Source organism: Thamnophis elegans, chromosome 12 (genome assembly GCF_009769535.1).
Source record: "Thamnophis elegans isolate rThaEle1 chromosome 12, rThaEle1.pri, whole genome shotgun sequence".
In the NCBI taxonomy this organism is placed as follows: Eukaryota; Metazoa; Chordata; class Lepidosauria; order Squamata; family Colubridae; genus Thamnophis; species Thamnophis elegans.
Genome location: NC_045552.1, coordinates 53,186,667 through 53,208,794, shown reverse-complemented (window position 1 = coordinate 53,208,794; position 22,128 = coordinate 53,186,667). Strand labels below are relative to the sequence as shown.

Genomic DNA, 22,128 nt, shown 5'->3' with positions numbered 1-22,128 from the left:
TTTCTGCTCTGAGGGGATGGAGACCAGCGGTTGAGGAACTCGGGAGATAAACAAGATCCTATTTCCTTTTTAAAATAACACACTTTTTTTTGCTTGATTTCTGGACTGCCTTTCCTTTCTCTTCCCTTCCCTTATCTTCTTTCCTTTCCTTTCTCTTCCCTTATCTTCTTTCCCTTCCTTTCCTTTCTCTTCCCTTATCTTCTTTCCTTTCCTTTCCCTTATTTCCTTTCCTTTCTCTTATCTTCTTTCCCTTCCTTTCCTTTCTCTTCCCTTATCTTCTTTCCCTTCCTTTCCTTTCTCTTCCCTTATCTTCTTTCCCTTCCTTTCCTTTCTCTTCCCTTATCTTCTTTCCTTTCCTTTCTCTTCCTTTCCTTTCCTTTCTCTTATCTTCTTTCCCTTCCTTTCCTTTCTCTTCCCTTATCTTCTTTCCTTTCCTTTCCCTTATTTCCTTTCCTTTCCTTTCTCTTATCTTCTTTCCCTTCCTTTCCTTTCTCTTCCCTTATCTTTCCTTTCCTTTCCTTTCTCTTCCCTTATCTTCTTTCCTTTCCTCTCCCCCCCTCCCCTTTAACCTTCAGCTTTGCCAAGATGTCAGTCTCCGGAAAGAAGGAATTTGATGTGAAACAGATCTTGAGACTTCGCTGGAGATGGTTTAGCCATCCGTCTCAGAATGCCACCAGCCCCGGAGTCTGGTTGCAACAGGAAGGATATGAGCACCGAGGGACCTCAGTTCAAAACAGGCTGAAGAATCACTCCTGGGACAGGAGCCGGCTGAAAAAGAACAGCAGCCCTCTTCATCCCAACCTCTTGGTGCCAGGACCCAGCCTGACCCCTCTACCCCACCAGCCGGCTTCTACCTGCCCCCAGGAGAACCTTCCCGTGCCTCTGCAGCTATCCGAGGAGACACCAAAAACAACGGACAGCCCAGATCTGGGCGAGAAAGGAGAGGGCCACAAAAGCAGCCAGGAGTTGCAGATGATTACAGAAGAGGACACCAAGGAGTCGGCCAAAAGGTAGGCACGTTTTTGATTGCACAATCGAAATGCCTGCGGTTCCATCTCGTGCATCTAAAAATGACCAGTTTGGTGGGAATAACACTTAGACATATATACTGCTTTACAGTGCTTTACAGCCCTTTCTAAGTGGCTTACATGTTTACAGAATCATCCTCTTGCCCCCCAACAATTCTGGTCCTCACCCACCTTGGAAAGATGGAAGGCTGAGCCAACCTTGAGCCTGGTGAGATTTGAGCTGCCAAATTGCGGGCAGCCGGCAGTCAGCAGAAGTAGCCTGCAGTACTGTACTCTAATCACTGCGCCACCACGGCTTTCCATCCCAACGTTTTGGGGTAAGCCATGTACCCCAAATTAACAGCAATTTGATGACCCAGGGCAAAGTACAAGTGGGAAGATCTCGGCCCCCACCACCTCCCAAAGTCTACACCAGGGGTGTCCATCCTTGGCCACTTTTGCTGGCTGGGGAATTCTGGGAGTGGAAGTCCACAAGTCTTAAAGTTGTCGGTTAGATTATTACTCTACAATTGGACTCCACAACCAACAACGAAGGGAGGGTTTATAGGCAGTGATGGGGAAAGAGGATGAATTCATGGCTGGGTCACATACCGAACCTGGAAGGGGTAGAATTCAATCCAAAGTATTTCTGTAGAAAAGATGGACTTTTTGACCCAGTGCCTTGCTCTCTAAATAAAACTAAACCGAGTTGAAAGGCTCACTTCCTCTGTAGCAACGTAAACAAGGCACTTAAAAAAAAGTTTCTTTGTGTGTGCTGTGCAAAATTAGGTTGTGTTTTGTGCCTTAGAGAGATGACCCCCCCCCCCCAAGGAGAATACACACACACACATCTGCCTAAGATGCAATACAGCACAGGTTCGATTCCCAGTAAGGGTATGGCTAGCTGATGAGACCTAAATAGCTTGAAATAGATCTATACTAGTCTCCCTTTATTTACTTATCAGCACAAATATAACATATATATATATATATATATATATATATATATATATATATATATATATGTGTGTGTGTGTGTGTGTGTGTGTGTGTGTGTGTGTGTGTGTGTGTGTGTGTGTGTGTCTGTGTGTGTGTGTGTGTGTGTGATGGACTCTTGTGACAAGCCGAATGACAGATGATGGAAGCAGTTAGCTTCCTCCCATAATTGGGGCTTACCAGGGGTTGTAAAAATCTAATAGATACCTTTCACCCTGGCTTTGCTGATAACGGATAAGAGCCTGTGGCCTAATGGTTAAGATCTCTGCCTAGTATGCCTAGTATGCAATATAGCCCAGGTTCAAATCCCAGTAAGGGTATGGCTAGCTGATGAGAGCTAAATAGCTTGAAATAGATCTATACTAGTCTCCCTTTATTTATTTATCAGCACAAATAAAACACACACACACACACACACACACACACACACACATATATATTAGATTTTTACAACCCCTGGTAAGCCCCAATTATGGGAGGAAGCCAACTGCTTCCATCATCTGTCCTTCGGCTCGTCACAAGAGTCCATCACGACAGAAACCCAATATTTTTTACTGTTGCCTTTGTTATATTTGTGTTTTTTAATTTGTGCTGATAAATAAATAAAGGGAGACTAGTATAGATCTATTTCAAGCTATTTAGCTCTCATCAGCTAGCTCATCAGCTAGCTTGAAATAGATCTATACTAGTCTCCCTTTATTTATTTATCAGCACAAATAAAACACACACACACACACACACACACACACACACACACACACACACACACACACACACACATATATATATATATATATATATATATATATATATATATATATATATATATATATATATATTCCTGCTTCATCTGTTTTTAATCCCTCACTTCTTCTCTTAACCTTTTCAATAACTCTGCAAAGCATTTGATCCTTGGTAAATGAACCGGTTGCAAATTATTCTTTGTAGCGCTTGGAATGAATGGAATACATTGGGATACTCGGCTCTACCGACAACATATTTACACCCCCACGCACACACACACGCACTCTATTTGTACAGATGCATGTACACTTCCTGCTTTTAATCTTGCTGCAGCTGTCCATTGCCTCATTCATAAAATATAATTAACCTTGAACTGGGCTGGGATTACAGCTTGACCAAGATTTACGTTCAAACTGTGTTCGTTCCCCAGGGCAGCTTGTTGGGAGATGAAGCTGAAGTCGCACACTTAAATGTGAGCCCAGTTTCTTGAAATCACGTTAAATGTCTCAAGGATTCAGTAGGACAAACTTAGTGGGACAACAACTTTGCTGTTAATGAACAATAATTAACCCCATTCGGGATTCTTGTTTGCACGCAGTTATATTTGTGCTTCTTTTTTATCTACCTGTCAAGTCCTATACTGAATTTGAGGGATGAAAAATCTGTCTTTAAGGGTATGATAAATGTGCACTTTAAAAAAAAATGGACTGTGATTTTACAGCATCTTTCTAAACTATTAGCAAATCAAGGACATTATTTCTGCCCATTTTTTGATATTTGGCTGGTGAAATAGTGGTTGAAGGTAAAAGTTCCCTTGCACATATGTGCTAGTCATTCCTGACTCTAGGGGGCGGTGCTCATCTCCGTTTCAAAGCCGAAGAGCCAGCACTGTCCGAAGATGTCTCCATGGTCATGTGGCTGGCAGGACTAAATGGCAAAGGCTCACGGAATGCTGTTACCTTCCCACCAAAGCTGGTTCCTATTTTTCTACTTGCATTTTTTGCATGCTTTCGAACTGCTAGGTTGGCAGAAGCTGGGACAAGTAGTGGGAGCTCACTCTGTTACGTGGCACTAAGGATTCGAACCGCTGAACTGCCGACCTTTCTGATCGACAAGCTCAGCATCTTAGCCACTGAGCCACCCTAGTTTTTATCCCTCTGGGAAGGGATAAAAACTTGAAATCAAAGATGGATGGCTTAGGGCAAAACCAAACCTTGCAGTTTGTCATGAGCAATAGCAACAGCAATAGCAGTTAGACTTATATACCACTTCATAGGGCTTTCAGCCCTCTCTAAGCGGTTTACAGAGTCAGCATATTGCCCCCAACAGTCCGGGTCCTCATTTTACCCACCTCGGAAGGATGGAAGGCTGAGTCAACCCTGAGCCGGTGAGATTTGAACAGCCGAACTGCAGAACTGCAGTCAGCTGAAGTAGCCTGCAGTGCTGCATTTAACCACTGCGCCACCTCGGCTCTGAGCCTGGACAGAGAAAAGAAAGTACTTCTTCCAGTTCTTTGGGCGAGCTGATGGAACTCCCTGCCACAAGCCAATAAGGCGGCCACTCACTGAGATGGCTTTAAAAACAGACACATTAAGGACCAGCTGGCTGGTTGAGAGTTTGATGCGTTGTCTAAATCCAGAAAAATGAGTTAGTTCGGTAACACGATTGCCTGCAAAATCTTTCATTTAAAGGTAAAGTTGGGGAACTCTTAAACAGGGAATTCCACGGTATATCTGTGTGTCGAAATCTGCAAGAAGGCAGGATTGGTGGTGCATAATCCAAACCAAAACTCTTTTATATGTGCATGTACAAAAAGCCAAAGCTTGATCCGTGATATTGTTCCTACCATCCTGCAGGTTTTGAAACTCTCTGTGGGCACCATTTTGCTTTGAATGATCACAAAAAATGGGCCTAAAGTTTGGAGTACATAACTGGTTGCTGTGCCTGCAGGATGCTGGCCTCTATAGATGTGTCACTTATCGTGTAGTTGTTGTGGCAGTTGTCGGTTGTCGGTCCCTCCAGAAGCCGAATCAGAGGAGGAGGAAGAGGCGTGGGAGTCAGGATCAGCATCAAGGCAACCTCAGAGCTCCGAAGGGGAAGAGGGAATGGAGCTGTCAGAGATAGAGAGACAGAGGTAGAGCCCAGGCTGTCCATCAGCCCTCAGATGGAGAGTCAACAGCCCCCAGGCCTGGAGGTGGCTGATGAGGAAGAGGAGGAACAGGTGGGTCCAGTGCCTTATCCACGGATGCGCAGAAGGCAGAGGAGAGGAGAGCAGTGGAAATCTATGGGCCGGTCCTTGGGACAGAAGAGCCACAGCTGCTAGCGAAGCCCCACCCTAGCTCTGGGGATCAAAGGCAGGGGGCGGAGCTGAATAGATGTGCCAGACAACTATTCATCTTTCCTGCCAGATAGACTTGTTAGCCTGCAGTGTGATAGAAACTGGGGCTGCTGGCGCTACTAATAAAGGAATATTTGGCTTCTTCAGAGGGTTTTGGAAGCTGGGTCTGAAGAAGAAGTGCTGCGCATAACTGTTCATTCTAGATGCTACTTTTCATGCCATTCTGGATGGCTTGTGGCAAGGAATTCAATACGTTTGCTGAAGAAGAGTGTAATAAGCTTTGGTAGGAAGCCTTCGGGAAGCTTCATGCGCACCACATAGCAGTTATAGCAGTTAGACTTATATACCGCTTCATAGGGCTTTCAGCCCTCTCCAAGCGGTTTTACAGAGTCAGCATATTGCCCCCACAGTCTGGATCCTCATTTCACCCACCTCGGAAAGATGGAAGGCTGAGTCAACCTTGAGCCGGTGAGATTAGAACCGCTGAACTGCAGATAACAGTCAGCTGAAGTGGCCTGCAGTACTGCACCCTAACCACTGCGCCACCTCGGCTCTTCGATGTTCTGCTGGTTTTAAAAGATCAGCTGAGCACGATGTCATCCATTTATCCAGAACATCCCTTAAAAGTTTTCTTTTGATCTGAGTCCCTTTTCAGGAATTCCCTTTCACTATTGGCTTTGCTGAAAAACTGGAGCGTTTCCAGGAGACATGGAGGAATCTGGACCCTGGTCTGACTTTCGAAGAAGAACTTGTTCGATGAGATCTTAAGGGGCATCTAATTCAATGTTATCTTCCCACAATGACCCATCAGAAACTTGGGGGTTGTTGACCATCGAGGTGAGAGTTGTCTCCTAGGTTAACTTGCCACTATTTCTTCAGCAATTTCTTCTCAGTTCAGAAGGGATAATTAGGAAATAGACTAGACTAGGCTAGGCTAGGCTAGGCTAGGCTAGGCTAGGCTAGGCTAGGCTAGGCTAGGCTAGGCTAGGCTAGGCTAGGCTAGGCTAGGCTAGACTAGACTAGAATAGAATAGAATAGAATAGAATAATAGAGTTGGAAGGGACCTTGGAGGTCTTCTAGTCCAATCCCCTGCTAGGCAGGAAACCCTATACTGTTTCAGACAAATGGCTATCCAACATCTTCTTAAAAATTTCCAGTGTTGGAGCATTCACAACTTCTGGAGGCAAGTTGTTCCACCGATTCATTGTTTTAACTCTCAGGAAATTTCTCCTTAGTTCTAAGTTGCTTCTCTCCTTGATTAGTTTCTACCCATTGCTCCTTGTCCTACCCTCAGGTGCCTTGGAGAATAGTTTGACTCCCTCTTCTTTGTGGCAGCCCCTGAGATATTGGAAGACTGCTATCAAATCACCCTTGGTCCTTCTTTTCATTAAACTAGACATAACCCAGTTCCTGCAACCGTTCTTCATATGTTTTAGCCTCCAGTCCCCTAATCCTCTTGGTTGCTCTTCTCTGCACTCTTTCTAGAGTCTCAACATATGAACTCCACAAATCAATTCATCTACCAAGGAAGTAGGATTTCCTCCTCACCCACCTCATCCTTCATAAGGCTAGAAGTGTCGAGTTGTGCTGATAATGACGTGAACGAACTTGAGAAGTTTTAACGTCAAATGGAGCCAAAGATGTCTATGACCAGAGATGGTTCAGGATCTGATCAGATGGGTGGATGGTTGCTTCCTGCAGGGGAGCCCGATTTCAATTTCAGGTCACACCTGGTCTTTCTGTACAGGTGACATTGAATCAGGCTCCCAAACTAATAGAAGCGTAAGCTTATTTCAGGCTCCCGTAATGAGTTCTAATCAGCATCCAAATAAGGTTAAGGTTGACTGTGCAGAAAATCGTTAAAATCCTGAGTCTGCAGACTGGCGGTACAAGACCGAGAAGGTTATATGCACACATACCTTACTTTCAGAAAATGTTGTCCAAAGACCCGTGACAGTTTTAGCTTCTGTTTTCTCCTCCCGGGATGATTAAATCAATAGTTTATTGTGCTTTTCTCTATCACAAAAGAGAGATGCCTGGAGAATGTTTATTGAAGTTAGAACACTGATATTCTTTTTAAATTAAAAAAAAAAAGATCTATTTTTCTCTTCTCCATTTGGAATAGCAATTTACCAGGAAAACCCTTTTGGCTTATTGTCCAAAAATACAATCGGATCTTTATTTTTCATCAGAGTTAAAGGGGGAAAAAAATCTAGGAAATGAGGTAGAAAGGAAGAGATAATTGGGTTGTGACAGTGGTGAAATTCAACATTTTTTTTACCGCCGGTTATGTGAGCATGGCAGGGAAAGGATACTGCAAAATCCCCATTCTCTCCCCATTCCTGGGGGAAGGATATTGCAAAATCCCCGTTCCATCCCTACTCCTGGGGGAAGGATATTGCAAAATCTTCACTCCCACCCAATTCTGGAGCCAGTCAGAAATGCGAAGTAGTTCTGCATACTCAAAATTTCTGCTACCAGTTCTCCAGAACCTGTCAGCAACTACTGGATTTCACCCCTGGATTGGATTTTTTTTTGGGGGGAGGGGTGTCAGCTAAGCTTATCAGAATGAGAACCATGAAATATCCATTGCTGTCTGGAAACAATAATATCTTGCCATTCAGAAAGATATCCCATATGCTGTTAAAATAATTCATATCTATATATCTATATATCTATATATCTATATATCTATATATCTATATATCTATATATCTATATATCTATATATCTATATATCTATATATCTATATATCTATATATCTATATATCTATATATCTATGTTATATTTATGCTGATAAATAAATAAAGGGAGACTAGTATAGATCTATTTCAAGCTATTTAGCTCTCATCAGCTAGCCATACCCATGTTGGGAATCGAACCTGTGCTCTAACCTGTGCTCTATATATCTATATATCTATATATCTATCTCTATCTCTATCTCTATCTCTCTCTCTCTCTCTCTCTCTCTCTCTCTCTATCTCTATCTCTATCTCTATCTCTATCTATCTATCTATCTATCTATCTATCTATCTCTGTCTCTATCTATCTATCTATCTATCTATCTATCTATCTATCTATCTATCTATCTATCTATCTATCTCTATCTCTATCTCTATCTCTATCTCTATCTCTATCTCTATCTCTATCTCTATCTCTATCTCTATCTCTATCTCTATCTCTAATCTATCTATCTATCTATCTATCTATCTATCTATCTATCTATCTATCTATCTATCTATCATCTATCTGTAGGTCTTTAGTTATTCGGGTTTTCTCCCGTGTAAAATTGGAGGTGTCTTGGCGACGTTTCGACGAAGCATTGCTTCTGGAAGCATGAAGCCTGAAGATGACGAATGAGACTTCATCGAAACGTCGCCAAGACACCTCCAATTTTACGCGGGAGAAAACCTGAATAACTAAAGACCTACATACTAACACCCGCGAAAACCTCAGAAAACATATATATATATATATATGTGTGTGTGTGTGTGTGTGTGTGTGTGTGTTGCATTTGTGCTGATAAATAAATAAAGGGAGACTAGTATAGATCTATTTCAAGGTATTTAGCGCTCATCAGCTAGCCATACCCTTACTGGGAATCGAACCTGGGCTGTATTACATATCAGGCAGTTATATTAGCCACTAAGCCACAGGCTCTCTTTGTTTATCAGCTGGGCCAGGGAAATAGGTATGTATTGTGTCACAACCCCTGGTATGCCCAAATATATATATACTGCTTATACTCTTATGTGTGACATTAACAGGATTCACCTATGCAATTCAGTACTGATTTAAAACACTGACATAGTGGAACAGATGACATCCCACAATTGTGGGAATTTTGCTAGAAGTTTTCAAGAAAAGGTTGGACGTTCATTCATTCAGGATTATATAAGTTCTCCTCCTTGAACAGGCAGTTGGACTAGAAGATCTCCAAGGTCCCTTCCAGCCCAGTGAGTCTATGTTTCTATAGTATAGCTAGACAACCAATAACTTCCTGCTCTCTATGTTTAATAATAGCAATAACACATAGACTTATATGCCGCTTCACAGTGCTTTATAGCCCTCTCTAAGCAGTTTACAGAGTCGGCCTATTGCCCCAACAATTTGGGTCCTCATTTTACCCACCTCGGAAGGATAGAGGGCTGAGTCAACCTTGAGCCTGGTGAGACTCGAACTGCCAAACTGCTGGCAGCCGGCAGCCAGCAGAAGTAGCCTACAATGCTGCATTCTAACCATTGTGCCATCATGGCTCAGTATAATACAGAATATAAAGGGGAGAAGAAGAGGAAAAAATAAACATACATCAACCACAAACAGAGCAACCAAACAATATGTGTATAAAGATTAATGAATGTTAAATATGCCACTAAGATTAACATTACATATAAAATATCTACCCTGGCTGAATGCTGAAAAGTATATCTAAAATATCTGGTATGTTTCCCCCTCCTCTTATAAAATAGGTCTACAAGTAATTATAAACTTTCTCATTTAATAATAGGAATAGCAATAGCACTTAGACTTATATACCGCTTCATAGTGCTTTACAGCCCTCTCTAAGCATCCTGGCGTGGGGAAAAGACTTACTTTGTTATGTACTACAATTTCTTTTGTGAACTCATTCCATACCTATGTGTGCCTGTAGTTGATCTGCAGATTAGAAAGAATGCGTAGAAAAAATGTTACAATGGGCAGTTTCCCCTGAAGGACCTTAACAGTGGAAATTTTGGGAGCCTTAGGCATGATCGGGGCAAATACTTTGAGTACTTGTTTCTGGTTTACCAACTATTTCAAGCTGGGCAACTTTTTCTAAGAACCTTTCAACTACATTCATGCATCCTTCCTCCCATACCTTGTCCTGCTTTCCTTCTGTGATTAGGATCTTGCTCTGAATCTGATTTGTAGAATTAATACTCAATTTCCATAACATGGACTTTCCATGTTACAATCAATGCATAGGTACATCTATCAATAGAGTGCATCTCTCTCTGTCTCTCTGTCTCTCTTTCTTTCTATCATCTATCATCTGTCTGTCTATCATCTATCTATCTATCTATCTATCTATCTATCTCTCTCTCTATCTATCTATCTATCTATCTATCTATCTATCTATCATCTATCTATCTATCTATCTATCTTTCCATCCATCCATCCATCCATCTAACTATTGTCTATCATCTATCTATCTATCTATCTATCTATCTATCTATCTATCTATCTATCTATCTATCTATCTATCTCTATCTTTCCATCCATCCATCCATCCATCTATTGTCTATCATCTATCTATCTATCTATCTATCTATCTATCTATCTATCTATCTATCTATCTATCTATCTATCCATCCATCCATCCATCCATCCATCCATCCATCCATCCATCCATCTATCTATCTATCTATCTATCTATCTATCTATCATCTATCTATCATCTATCTACCTTTCTATCTTTTATGCCATCCATCTCCCACACAATGTTACTCTGGGTGGCTAACAAGTTATAAGACAAGTTAAAAAAATAGCTAAAATATCAAAACATTAAAAACTATTCAGAGTAGAATATTGTTAAAAACTGTCCAAAAATATACTGTTGTTAAAAAAAAACACAGCCCCATGGTCTTCCCTTTCCTTCCCGCACTAAGAATAATTTCAAATTTGCATTTGGACTCTTTCAGACGTTCTCTGTTCTTTCCTTTTCTAAATGCGGTCATTCCCCTCCTCCTAAAGCCAGAGACATACTCACTGACAATGTAATTTCTGATTTTCCATCACGTCTGATTTTTTGCATCTGTTTCTGTTTTTTTCCTGTTCACCCCATTTTAATAACTAGAATCTTTCTTGCCTAGAGATGCACTGTTTCCATGGCCCATCCATGCTGTTCATATTCTGTGAAGTTGGTTTCCTAGCCAACCTCATAACACGGTTTCTATTCAGAAAGTGGCAGGATCTGTCAGTGTCTTCCCTTGCAATTCTTCTTGCGGGAATCATAAATGCTTGTTCAAATAACAGAGACGGAAGATAACAGATATAGCAACAACACTTAGACTTATATACCGCTTCACAGTGCTTTTACAGCCCTCTCTAAGCAGTTTACAGAGTCAACCTCTTGCCCCCAACAATCTGGCTCCTCATTTTACTGACCTTGGAAGGTTGAGTCAACCTGGAGCCTGGTGATATTCGAACTCTTGGCAATGGACAGAGTTAGTCTGCAATATTGCATTCTAGTCACTGGGAGATAGGGAAGGAAGGAAGGAAGGAAGGAAGGAAGGAAGGGCAATAGCAGTTATATACCGCTTTACAATGCTTTACAGCCTTCTCTAAACGGTTTACAGAGTCAGCCTCTTGCCCCCAACAATGTGGGTCCTCATTTTATCCACCTCAGAAGGATGGAACGTTGAGTCAACCTTGAGCCTGGTGAGATTTGAACTGCCAAATTGCAAGCAGCCGGCAGCCAGCAGAAGTAGCCTGCAGTACTGCATTCTAACCACTGTGTCACCACAGCAGTTGATCTTCAATTTACTGTAGGAATTATTTTCTCTAAACAGAGCAGAACAGCTGCTAAGCAAAGTAACTTTTTAATGTTCGTTCTCAAATATTGGGACACTGCTCTCATATCTACCCTAGTCCTTCTTCTCTCTAGAATAGACGTATCCAACTCCTGCAACCGTTCTTCATATGTTTTAGCCTCCTTCGTCTTTGTTGCTCTGCCCTGCACTCTTTCCAGAGTCTCAATATCTTTCTTTCTCATCTGCTTAGTCTGATGCATCTCCTTCTGTTTGCCTTAAACAAGGAAGGGCCAATGTGGAAACAATACGTGTTTATTTTAACCGTTTCCCTCTGTTTAGGATGGAAAAAGAAACGTAACAGAAGGGCCTCCCCCCCCCCCCTTTTTGCCATTTATAGTCAACAAACCCATTCAACTTTGTGAATATTTGGTTAACGCTTGAGAAAACCAACGTTTTGGAAAGATTTTGCAGACCACAAATGAAAAGACAACCCATTACATGCAGGAAGAGTTAAGGGTATCAAAGTGATGTTTGGAGCAGACTGGATTTCAATCAACAGGCAACCGTACGCTCATTTTTAGAAAGACGTAAAACACTTTGTAGAAATGCAGTCTAAAAGCACTTAAGCAGTAATGGACAATTAAAGGTTATTTCATGGTTGAACCAGGCATTTCTGAACTATTTATAGGTGACTGGAACAAGCTATTGGTAAACATGTCCTGAAGTTTAGAAGGTTGTCCTTACTTTGTGGTGTTAGCCGAGTAACAGAATAGCAGAGTTGGAAGGGACCTTGGAGGTCTTCTAGTCCAACCCCCTGCTCAAGCAGGAAACCCTAAACCATTCTGGACAAATGGTTGTCCAATCGCTTCTTGAAAACCTCCAGTGTTGGAGCACCTATAGATTCTTGAGGAAAGCTCTTCCACTGATCAATTGTTCTAAGCATCAGGAAAATTCTCCTTAGTTCTAGGCTGCTTCTCTCCTTGATTAGTTTCCATCCATTGCTTCTTGTACTACCCACATCTGTTTTGGAGAATAGCTTGACTCCCTCTTCTTTGTGGCAGCCCCTGAGATATTGGAACACTGCTATTGTATCACCTCTAGTCCTTCTATTCATTAAACCAAACATACCCATTTTCTGCAACTGTTCTTCGTATGTTTTGTCCTCCAGTCCCCTAACCATCTTTGCTACTCTTTTCTGCATTCTTTCCAGCGTCTCAACGTATCTCCATGTTTATACTCCAATATTAATCCCTGGTTCTGAGCAATATTGAATTTTAGAAATGCAACGCTCCTATTTTTTAATGCAGAATCTATCATTTATTTATTTTTCCCTATAGGCTCTGTCACCTTTCCAATCAGTTCTGGTGCAAATAAGAATAAATTAACTGTTTAAACAGCCTTGAATTTCAACAAGAAGGGGGGGTGGGGGGAAACCAGGCTTTGTGTGAACTACCCTGAAGTTTCATAGGAAATTGAGCTGTCACTTGGCTTAATAAATGCTAAACTGTTATCTTTCTTGGCACCTTAAAGTAAACTCAGAATGTCAAGCAGTTCAAGGTTATAAATCTGTAGCAGTTGTAAATTTGTCAAAGAAGTTTCATTTTCAATTCCGTTTTTCCAAGCTTGATTCAAATAATGTCAAGTTTGATGGAATTGCAGCCACGACTGAAGGAAAAAAGATCTTGCAATACAGTCCAAACAAGATATCCAGGTTTCCAAATGGAATATTGTGGTTTAAAGCAAGATCGAAACTTGGGCTATGAGAATGTTATTCCATGGTGATACAGAGAATTAGACTCTGCTTGAGTATAATTAAAACTGATCAACTCTACTGAATTTCAGAGCCAGACTACTTAAGGCATTAATCAACCTATGGCAGGCATTTTTCCATGTCAACATAGGATCCATAAATGTGTCTGAGGATAGGGTGGTAGAAGACACTTAAATTCAGAGCTGAATTCTTCAGGGACAGACTCAAAAACAGGAAGACATCACTCTGCCTTCCTCCTAGTTCAAAGAGCTAATCCTTCTGTGTCTTCTCTGCTAAATGTCTCACCATGATCTCCTTCTACCCTTCTTCTGATTCAAAGACCTGGTCCTTCTGTGTCTCCTCTGCTAAATGTCTCACCATCTTCTTCCTTGTCAGAGGAGGCTTCCAGGATAGCTCTTCAAACATTCTTCTGTGTCTCCTCTGCTAAATGTCTCACCATGATCTCCTTCTGCCTTCTTCTGATTCAAAGACCTGATCCTTCTAAATCTCTTCTGCTAAATGTCTCACCAGAGTCTCTTTCTTCCCTTCTTCTGATTCAAAAACGTGGTCCTTCTGGGTCTCCTCTGCTAAATGTCTCACCATGGTTTCCTTCTACCCTTCTTCTGATTCAAAGACCTGGTCCTTCTGTGTCTCCTCTGCTAAATGTCTCACCATCTTTTTCCTTGTCAGAGGAGGCTTCCAGGATAGTTCTTCAAACATTCTTCTGTGTCTCCTCTGCTAAATGTCTCACCATGATCTCCTTCTGCCTTCTTCTGATTCAAAGACCTGATCCTTCTAAATCTCTTCTGCTAAATGTCTCACCATGGTCTCCTTCTGCCTTCTTCTGATTCAAAGACCTGATCCTTCTGTGTCTCCTCTGCTAAATGTGTCACCATGGTTTCCTTTTACCCTTCTTCTGGTTCAAAAACTTGGTCCTTCTCTGTCTCCTCTGCTAAATGTCTCACCAGAGTTTCCTTCTTCCCTTCTTCTGATTCAAAGACCTGGTCCTTCTGTGTCTCCTCTGCTAAATGTCTCACCATCTTCTTCCTTGTCAGAGGAGGCTTCCAACATAGTTCTTCAAACATTCTATATACATTTATTTTTTCGGTTTTTCCTCTCTCCATTAATCTTCCCAACCTCTCATTCATTTTTCTCCTTCACTGAAGAATTGCCTTGTCTAAGAGTTTGTGGCTATCTCATTTAGGAACACACAAAAATTTCTATTTACCAGAATCCCAGTTTCTAACTGAAATGTCACCCAACCAACCTAGCAAGTTTATTGGCAATTTACTTAATAGAAAAGAACTAAAATAATTGTGGCTGGAACACAAGTTGTTATTTATTTACAACATTTCTATCCTCTGGCTCAAAGAGTCCAGCTGAGCAACCTTTCAATAAAACTCATGAAATAATCATCATAGCATAAATATTAAAAGTGGTATAAAATAAGGAAAAAATATACTTTGATTCACATATACTATTCTTTTGTTCTGACTTTCTGAAATCTAGCCATTGTTAAGGTTCTACAAGATTTGGGGAGAGGAAGGGAAGAGAAAGGAGGAAGGATCCCAGAAGAGAAAGGGAGAAAAGGGAAAGGAGGAAGGGAAGGGAGGGAGGGATGAATGAATGAATGAAGGATCCTAGAAGAGAAAGGGAAGGAGAAAAGGGAAAGGAGGAAGGGGAGAGAAGGAAGGATCTTAGAAGAGAAAGGGAGGGAGAAAATGGAAAGGAGGAAGGGAAGGGAGGAATGAATGAATGAAGGAAGGATCCTAGAAGAGAAAGGGAGGGAGAAAAGGGAAAGGAGGAAGGGGAGAGAAGGAAAGAAGGATCTTAGAAGAGAAAGGGAGGGAGAAAATGGAAAGGAGGAAGGGAAGGTAGGAATGAATGAATGAATGAAGGATCCTAGAAGAGAAAGGGAGGGAGAATAGGGAAAGGAGGAAGGGAAGGTAGGAGGGAAAGGAAAGGAAGTGTTGATAATGCAATAAGATGGAAGATTGAAACAATACAAATTAGTACTGGAGGATGATTGTCTTTTCATTCCTTTTACACATCAACGTCTCACTTATTTATACATTTTTAGCAACAAATATTGCATCCACATTCATATTTCCTAACCAAAATTAGATCAACCTTCAGATCAGCACAGAATGTCTAGTCTTTTCATCTCATCTCAAGCCTGCAGCCTTTTTCTGTTTTTCTTATCCCAAATGAAATCACACTTCAGTGTAGATTTAGGCATCACTCCTTCTGTTCACCAGTATTCAAAGCTGCCAATGCCTATTAATTTCCATCAGCAGCTTTTATAATCAGGACCAGAAGAGCAAGATGACAAATTGCTAAAATACACAAGTGAGCGGAAGGGTTTATTCTGAGATGTTTTTCTCCTCCATATGGCGAGATATTCCGTTGCGTTAAGTTTTCAGAGCAGCCTAGGCAAATTCTGCTCAGTAACTAATGTAGGACTAAAACTTAACAACTTATAAACAGGAGCTGAATTGGTGAGGTTCTACTCTGAGCTTATTATTAGATTAGCTTCTGCAGCATGTTCAGTTGTTAATCCGAAGACTCAATCAATCAGTCAATGAAGACTCAATCAATCAATCAATCAATCAATCAAGACTCAATCAATCAATCTTAAAATTTGGCTGGGACAGATCCCAATTTATAAACAGGAGCTGAATTGATGAAGTTCTATTCTGAGTTTATTATTAGATTAGCTCCTGCAACATGTTCAGTTCTTAATTTGAAGACTCTATCAATGAATCAATGAAGACCCAATCAATCAATCAATCAATGAAGACTCAATCAATCAATCAATCAATGAAGACTCAATCAATCAATCAATGAAGACTCAATCAATCAATCAATGAAGACTCAATCAATCAATCAATCAATCAATGAAGACTCAATCAATCAATCAATCAATGAAGACTCAATCAATCAATCAATGAAGACTCAATCAATCAATCAATCAATGAAGACTCAATCAATCAATCTTAAGATTTGGCCGGGACAGATCCCAATTTATAAACAGGAGCTGAATTGATGAGGTTCTATTCTGAGCTTATTATTAGATTAGCTCCTGCAACATGTTCAATTCTTAATCTGAAGACTCAGTCAATCAATCAATAAATCAATGAAGGCTCAATCAATCAAGCAATGAAGACTCAATCAATCAATCTTAAGATTTGGACAGATCCCCTCCTTGTTACAAACTGGATGTTGCTGAACATGTAGGGAGTGATTCTCATAACTTCATGTGTACATCTAACCAAGATTTGGTTTCCACTGCAAGTGAAGTATTTTGTTCTTAACTTTATGTCAGGTTGGGTCTCTCTCATCTCTCCCTCCCCCCCCTCTCTCTCTCACACACACATCTCTCTTTCCCTCCCTCCCTCTTTCTCTCTCTCTATCCGTTCCCTGCTTCATTTGGCATCCCTCTTTTCTCTCACTTCCACAATGTCATCTTTTGACAGCAAATCCAGTCTTCAGCATAATCAAAAGAACAGCCTGAAAGGTATTATCAGGACAGCAAGTTATCTCCAATGAGGCTGTTTCTACGGAAACCACTGTTTCTAATTATGGCGGGCCTTTTTGACAGCTCATGCAAAATGACACATCACTTTGGAGGTGTGCATCATGCTGCACACGTTCTCGGCATCTTCTCCGGTTAGTGCTCCATTACCAATGCCCACCACAATTTTTTTTTGAGGCTCTTGATATGACAATGATGATATTCGTACAAATGTTGCATGATAGAACCTTAGCTGCACATGCTAAGTAGATAAATGCAAGAAGCTCTCCATGCATCACAACCAGAAGTCTGTGGCAAAGGGATCAAGTGGGAATATGCGGTAAATATGCTAGGAAATTCCAGATTCTACTACAAAATACAGTAAATCTGTCAACTTGGATGTTTTAGTGAAGCAGAACCACCAAGCGCATGTGATTCTGGGTAGCTGACCACATAGAGTGGAAATTGGGGGTTATTTATACCCTCTCTGGGCTTTGAACTTGAGTTTCCTGTTCCTGTGGCAAGAGCATTTATTCTATTGGTTGTTGTAGGGGGTTATAGCTAACTTTGTAGGTTGTCTGAGTTAAATTTGGGGGAAGCCTGGAATCTTTGTGATGATGTAATGAGAAGACTTGTGTCCTGAAAGAGTGTTGGGCCATTCCTATTGCGTCTTCATGGCTTTCCTGCTTTGGATCTTGAGTCAGGGCTGATTCTATAATTCTACCTAATTCTGCCTTTCAAAATATCCTGTTTTCCATGGATAACCAAATCTGCATTTCTAATAGCTGACCTCATCTTAGTAACTGCTTGGGGGCAGGGACTGTGGCTCTGAGCTTCTGTCTCCCTTAAGATTTATATTTCTCTTTTAGGGGAAATATAATATTTTTAGTATTTCCTAAAATATTTCATTCTTCTAGGAGAAGGATGGCTGCTAAATTTCTACAATCCCATACGGTTCATTTCAGCTTGCTTGAAACTAAATGGTTGAAAGATTATATTCTGAAATCAAACTTTTGCAGGCAGAGGGGGGAATTCAGCAGGTTATGACCAGTTCTGGAGAACAGGTAGCGGAAATTTTGAGTAGTTTGGAGAACCGGTAAATACCACCTCTGACTGGCCCCATATATTCTCTGCCTCCCAAGTCCCAGCTGGGAGGAAATGGAAACAGTATCCTTACCCTGCCACACCCACCAGGCCACACCCACCAAGCCACACCCACAGAACCGGTAGTAAAAAATTTTTGAATCCCATCACTGTATGCGGGCAAATCCATCCCACTCTATTAAAAATAAGATCTTCCTCAGTTGAAAAGCAGACACAGAATCCAAGCAAATATGGAAAGGCAATTTTCCTATGCAAACCAGCCTCCCAATCCTCATCTTTGCCATTCATTTGGCAAGTCATTTTCTTGTAATCATTCTTACCTAAATCAGATATTAAAATGTATAAGCAATTACAAAAAAATAAGGAAGATTAATTGCAAAAGCAATTATAATAGAGCAGCTGGGTGAACAATTACTGAATCTTGCATAATTAGATCAGTAGCTCACAGCAATTGCAAATAAATCAGAATTCTTTTTTTTCAGGCCCCGACTCTTCTCTTCTGGATTGGTACAATGGGTCCCAAGTTGCAATCCTTCTTCTGCATTTTGCAGCTTTCTGACGTGGGCAACTAATCAAACCATAATTGGCTATTTACCTGACAAGCCAAGCAGATTATTCGAGCTGCACAGCACGAGGACAATTTAATTTATTATCATGTATGTGGAGGCATGTCTCCCGAGATATTTGGATACATAATGAGATGTTCTTCATCAGGTCACAATTATCCAATCCTTTCAAATACTTCATCAGAATTACCTTTCTAAGAAAGGAATAGAATGGGGGAATCTGTAGTATATGCCAGTCGATTCCTCCAGGAGATGTCCAGGACTCTCCAAGAGACCTGGTTAAAATTTGGCAAAGTTTTTGTTCGCACATGCCCAAATCTTGCCTTATCTTCTCTCACCAAAAACCTCATGAAAATATGATGGCTTCATTTGAGATCTCAGGAAGCTTCATGTAACTCGCAAAAGCTCTGATTTTTGTCAACTTACAGGAGACTTGGATGAACTCTTGAAAGGTTCTGAGGGCTCTTTTCCCCCCATCACCCAATCCTTTGTGGATCAGACTACCTAACGTCACCTGGAACCAAGGAAAGTCATCCCTATTTGATAAATGATAGTGTCAGCGTTCCAAATACCATGTAGAATTAAATCAGAGTCAAAGGCAAAACTATGCTTAAAGTTCCAATTTAATAAGACAGGCATGTTGGCATCGTTCTGTGGGATTCCAACTCTGGAAGTTACATCAGAATCCCACCCAGTTAAAAGTTCATGATCTTGTCCCCACACCCACAGTCCATCACATGGTCCAATCTCCTCCTTCCACGCTGGCGTCCACGCCCAGCTTCTTCCGGTCAGCTGTACTGGTGTAGAGACAAAGGATGACCTTGCTTCTAGTAAAGAATGAAAAACAATACATTCCAAAATCCTACTCCTTCTATTCCCCCCTCCCATCGACTACACTTAAAGAAACAGCATAATGAAATAAGAGAAAGTGTGGCAGGCCAAAATTCTAAAAGGAATATAAATGCAGGCCTGACAGATAGCTTACGAAACTTGGTTCACAAACCACGCAACAAGCCACTTTGTGCTTGATTGATTTTCTTAACACGCTTTCTGTATACCTACGGAGATTCTCAATCACCCAGGTCAGGGGGTCCTCAAACTTTTTAAACAGGGGCCCTATTAACGATCCCTCAGACTGTTGGGGGGGGGCAGACTGGCTGGGTGGGTGTGGCTAAGTGGTCACATGACTGGATGGGCTTGGCCAATTTAGAAGTACATTTTTTCTTTGTCCTTGCTGTAATTGCCTCTCCCTTACTCATCCACCGGCCTGGATCATATGGCTGTGAAAAACACCCCGAAAGGCTGTTTTTAAAGTGTTTTTAAAGCATTTTTAAAAAAACCTTTAAAGCACTAGTTTATAAGCTGGCAGCAGAGCTGCTTTTCAAGGTAACAGCAGCCCCTCTCCCTACTCACCCACTGGCCCTGGATCACGTGGCTGCCCTGGCGAGATCACCCCTCCGTCAGTTGATCCTCCCCAGCAACCTTCGGCAGCGGCGATGATCAGAAGTGCAGCTCAACTGGTGGAATAACGAACCAGGAGTGCAGCTGGAGTGGATGCTCGCTGGAAGATAAGGCCGATGGTGAGAGGCAGGGTGAGGGGCGGGGCTGAATCCCACCATTCCGCGGGCCGGATACTTTGCATTGGTGGGCCGTATCCGGCCCGCGGGCCGTACTTTGAGGATCGGTGATCTAGATTCCGAAGACAACCATATTTTTCCAAAGGCAACTGGGCTTCCTTGGTGTTTCTGTTTCAGTTTCAGTTTCAGTTTTAGTTTATTTGTATGCCACCCTTCTCCAGGAGGGACTCAGGGCGGCGAACAACTCAAAGGGGAAAGGGAACATAAACAACAGTACACATAATTAAAATACACAAAAATCACACAGCCATACCAGTCGAGAGGGGAGGGGAACTCATCAACCCCAGGCCTGCCGGCACAGCCAGGTTTTGACGGCTTTCCGGAAGGCCTGGAGAGAGGTGCGGGTCCGGATCTCCGCGGGGAGTTCATTCCAAAGGGCCGGAGCTGCTACAGAGAAGGCCCTCCCCCGGGTAGTAGCCAGATGGCATTGGCTGGTGGACGGAACCCGGAGGAGGCCGACCCTGTGCGATCTGACTTGTCTTTGGGAGGTAATTGGCAGCAGGCGGTCTCTCAAGTACCCAGGATCAATACCATGAAGGGCTTTATAAGTTACGACTAGCACTTTGAAGCGTATCCGGAGACCGATCGGTAGCCAGTGCAGCTCGCGGAGGATAGGTGTAACGTGGGTGTACCGAGGTGCACCCACAATCACTCGCGCGGCTGCATTCTGGCTGCATCTTGAAGATGTTCCACTTCACATCCAAGAAGGCTTCTGGCTGAACAAAGGGGGCTGGAAGGATTCATATTCCTCAGCCATTCATCTGTTTGTTAGCATTGTGAAAGTCAGCCGTAAGTTCTCTGTAGCTCTGTTTGCTATCTGTAGCCCTTTGTGGCTTCTATTACGAGCTTAGAGTTAGAGGCGAACCTTCAAAACTTGGCTGATTCTTCTTTGGCTTTGACAGGGATATAAATAATAGAAGTACAGGCTTTTTGTTAAGGAAGCTTGTTTCACTTTACAGAACTCCCAAGAAGCTGCTGCGTTGGGAAATAATTGGGCTGTGGGTGAGAGAGAGATGGAACTTGAAAAGATGCTGAGAAGATGATTCGGGAAAAAGATTATATCAAGAACGCGCAGGAAATAACAGAGGGACGGCTGCTGTTCTTTCCATTTTCTTTTCTTTGAGGCCCATGGAACTGATCTCCCCAAAGTCCAAGTACTTACAGCTTTTTTATTTGAGGGAAAGGAAACTGTGTGCATGTAGCTGAGGACAATGAATGTTGCTACCATGAGTACTTTGAGTCTTATCAATAGAAAATAGACAAAACTATTCCAGGCACGGAAGCAGCAAGAGCAGGAAACTGTAAAATGCGCCGAAGCAAATGCATTGCACGAGACATGATTTCCAGGGAAAGCTCCTGATCATGCTACAATAAATATTCAACTTGGAGTGTGGTGAACTCTACAACTCTTCAAGACGGAGCTGTATCTTGATTCTGTCTTTCATTTTAAAATCAATTAAGAGAAGCGGAACAAAGATGATTAGGGGACTGGAGGCTAAAACATATGAAGAATGGTTGCTGGAATTGGGGATGTCTAGTTTAATGAAAAGAAGGACTAGGGGAGACATGATAGCAGTCTTCCAATATCTCAGGGGCTGCCACAAAGAAGGGGGAGTCAAGCTGTTCTCCAAAGCACCTTGAGGGTAGGACAAGAAGCAATGGGTGGAAACTAATCAAAGAGAGAAGCAACTTAGAACTGAGGATAAATTTCCTGACAGTTAAAACAATTAATCAGTGGAACAACTTGCTTCCAGAAGTTGTGAATGCCCCAGCACTGTCTTTAGGAAGATGAGCCAATGTGACGCAGTGGTTAGGGTGCAGTACTGCAGGCCACTTCAGCTGACTGCTATCTGCAGTTCGGTGGTTCAAATCTCACCGGCTCAAGGTTGACTCAGCCTTCCATCCTTCCGAGGTGGGTGAAATGAGGACCCAGACTGTGGGGGCAATATGCTGACTCT

General features: G+C 42.0%; 1 protein-coding gene across 1 annotated transcript in view; it reads left to right on the top strand.

Moving 5' to 3' along the window:
• The first annotated feature begins 585 nt into the window (after window positions 1-585).
• The window catches only part of KLHL4 (kelch like family member 4), a 46,537-nt gene continuing 24,994 nt past the window's right edge, over window positions 586-22,128 (top strand). The window contains exon 1 of the mRNA XM_032227173.1: window positions 586-1,010. Coding sequence (XP_032083064.1) covers window positions 586-1,010 — 425 coding nt within the window. The remainder of the gene's footprint in view (window positions 1,011-22,128) is intronic.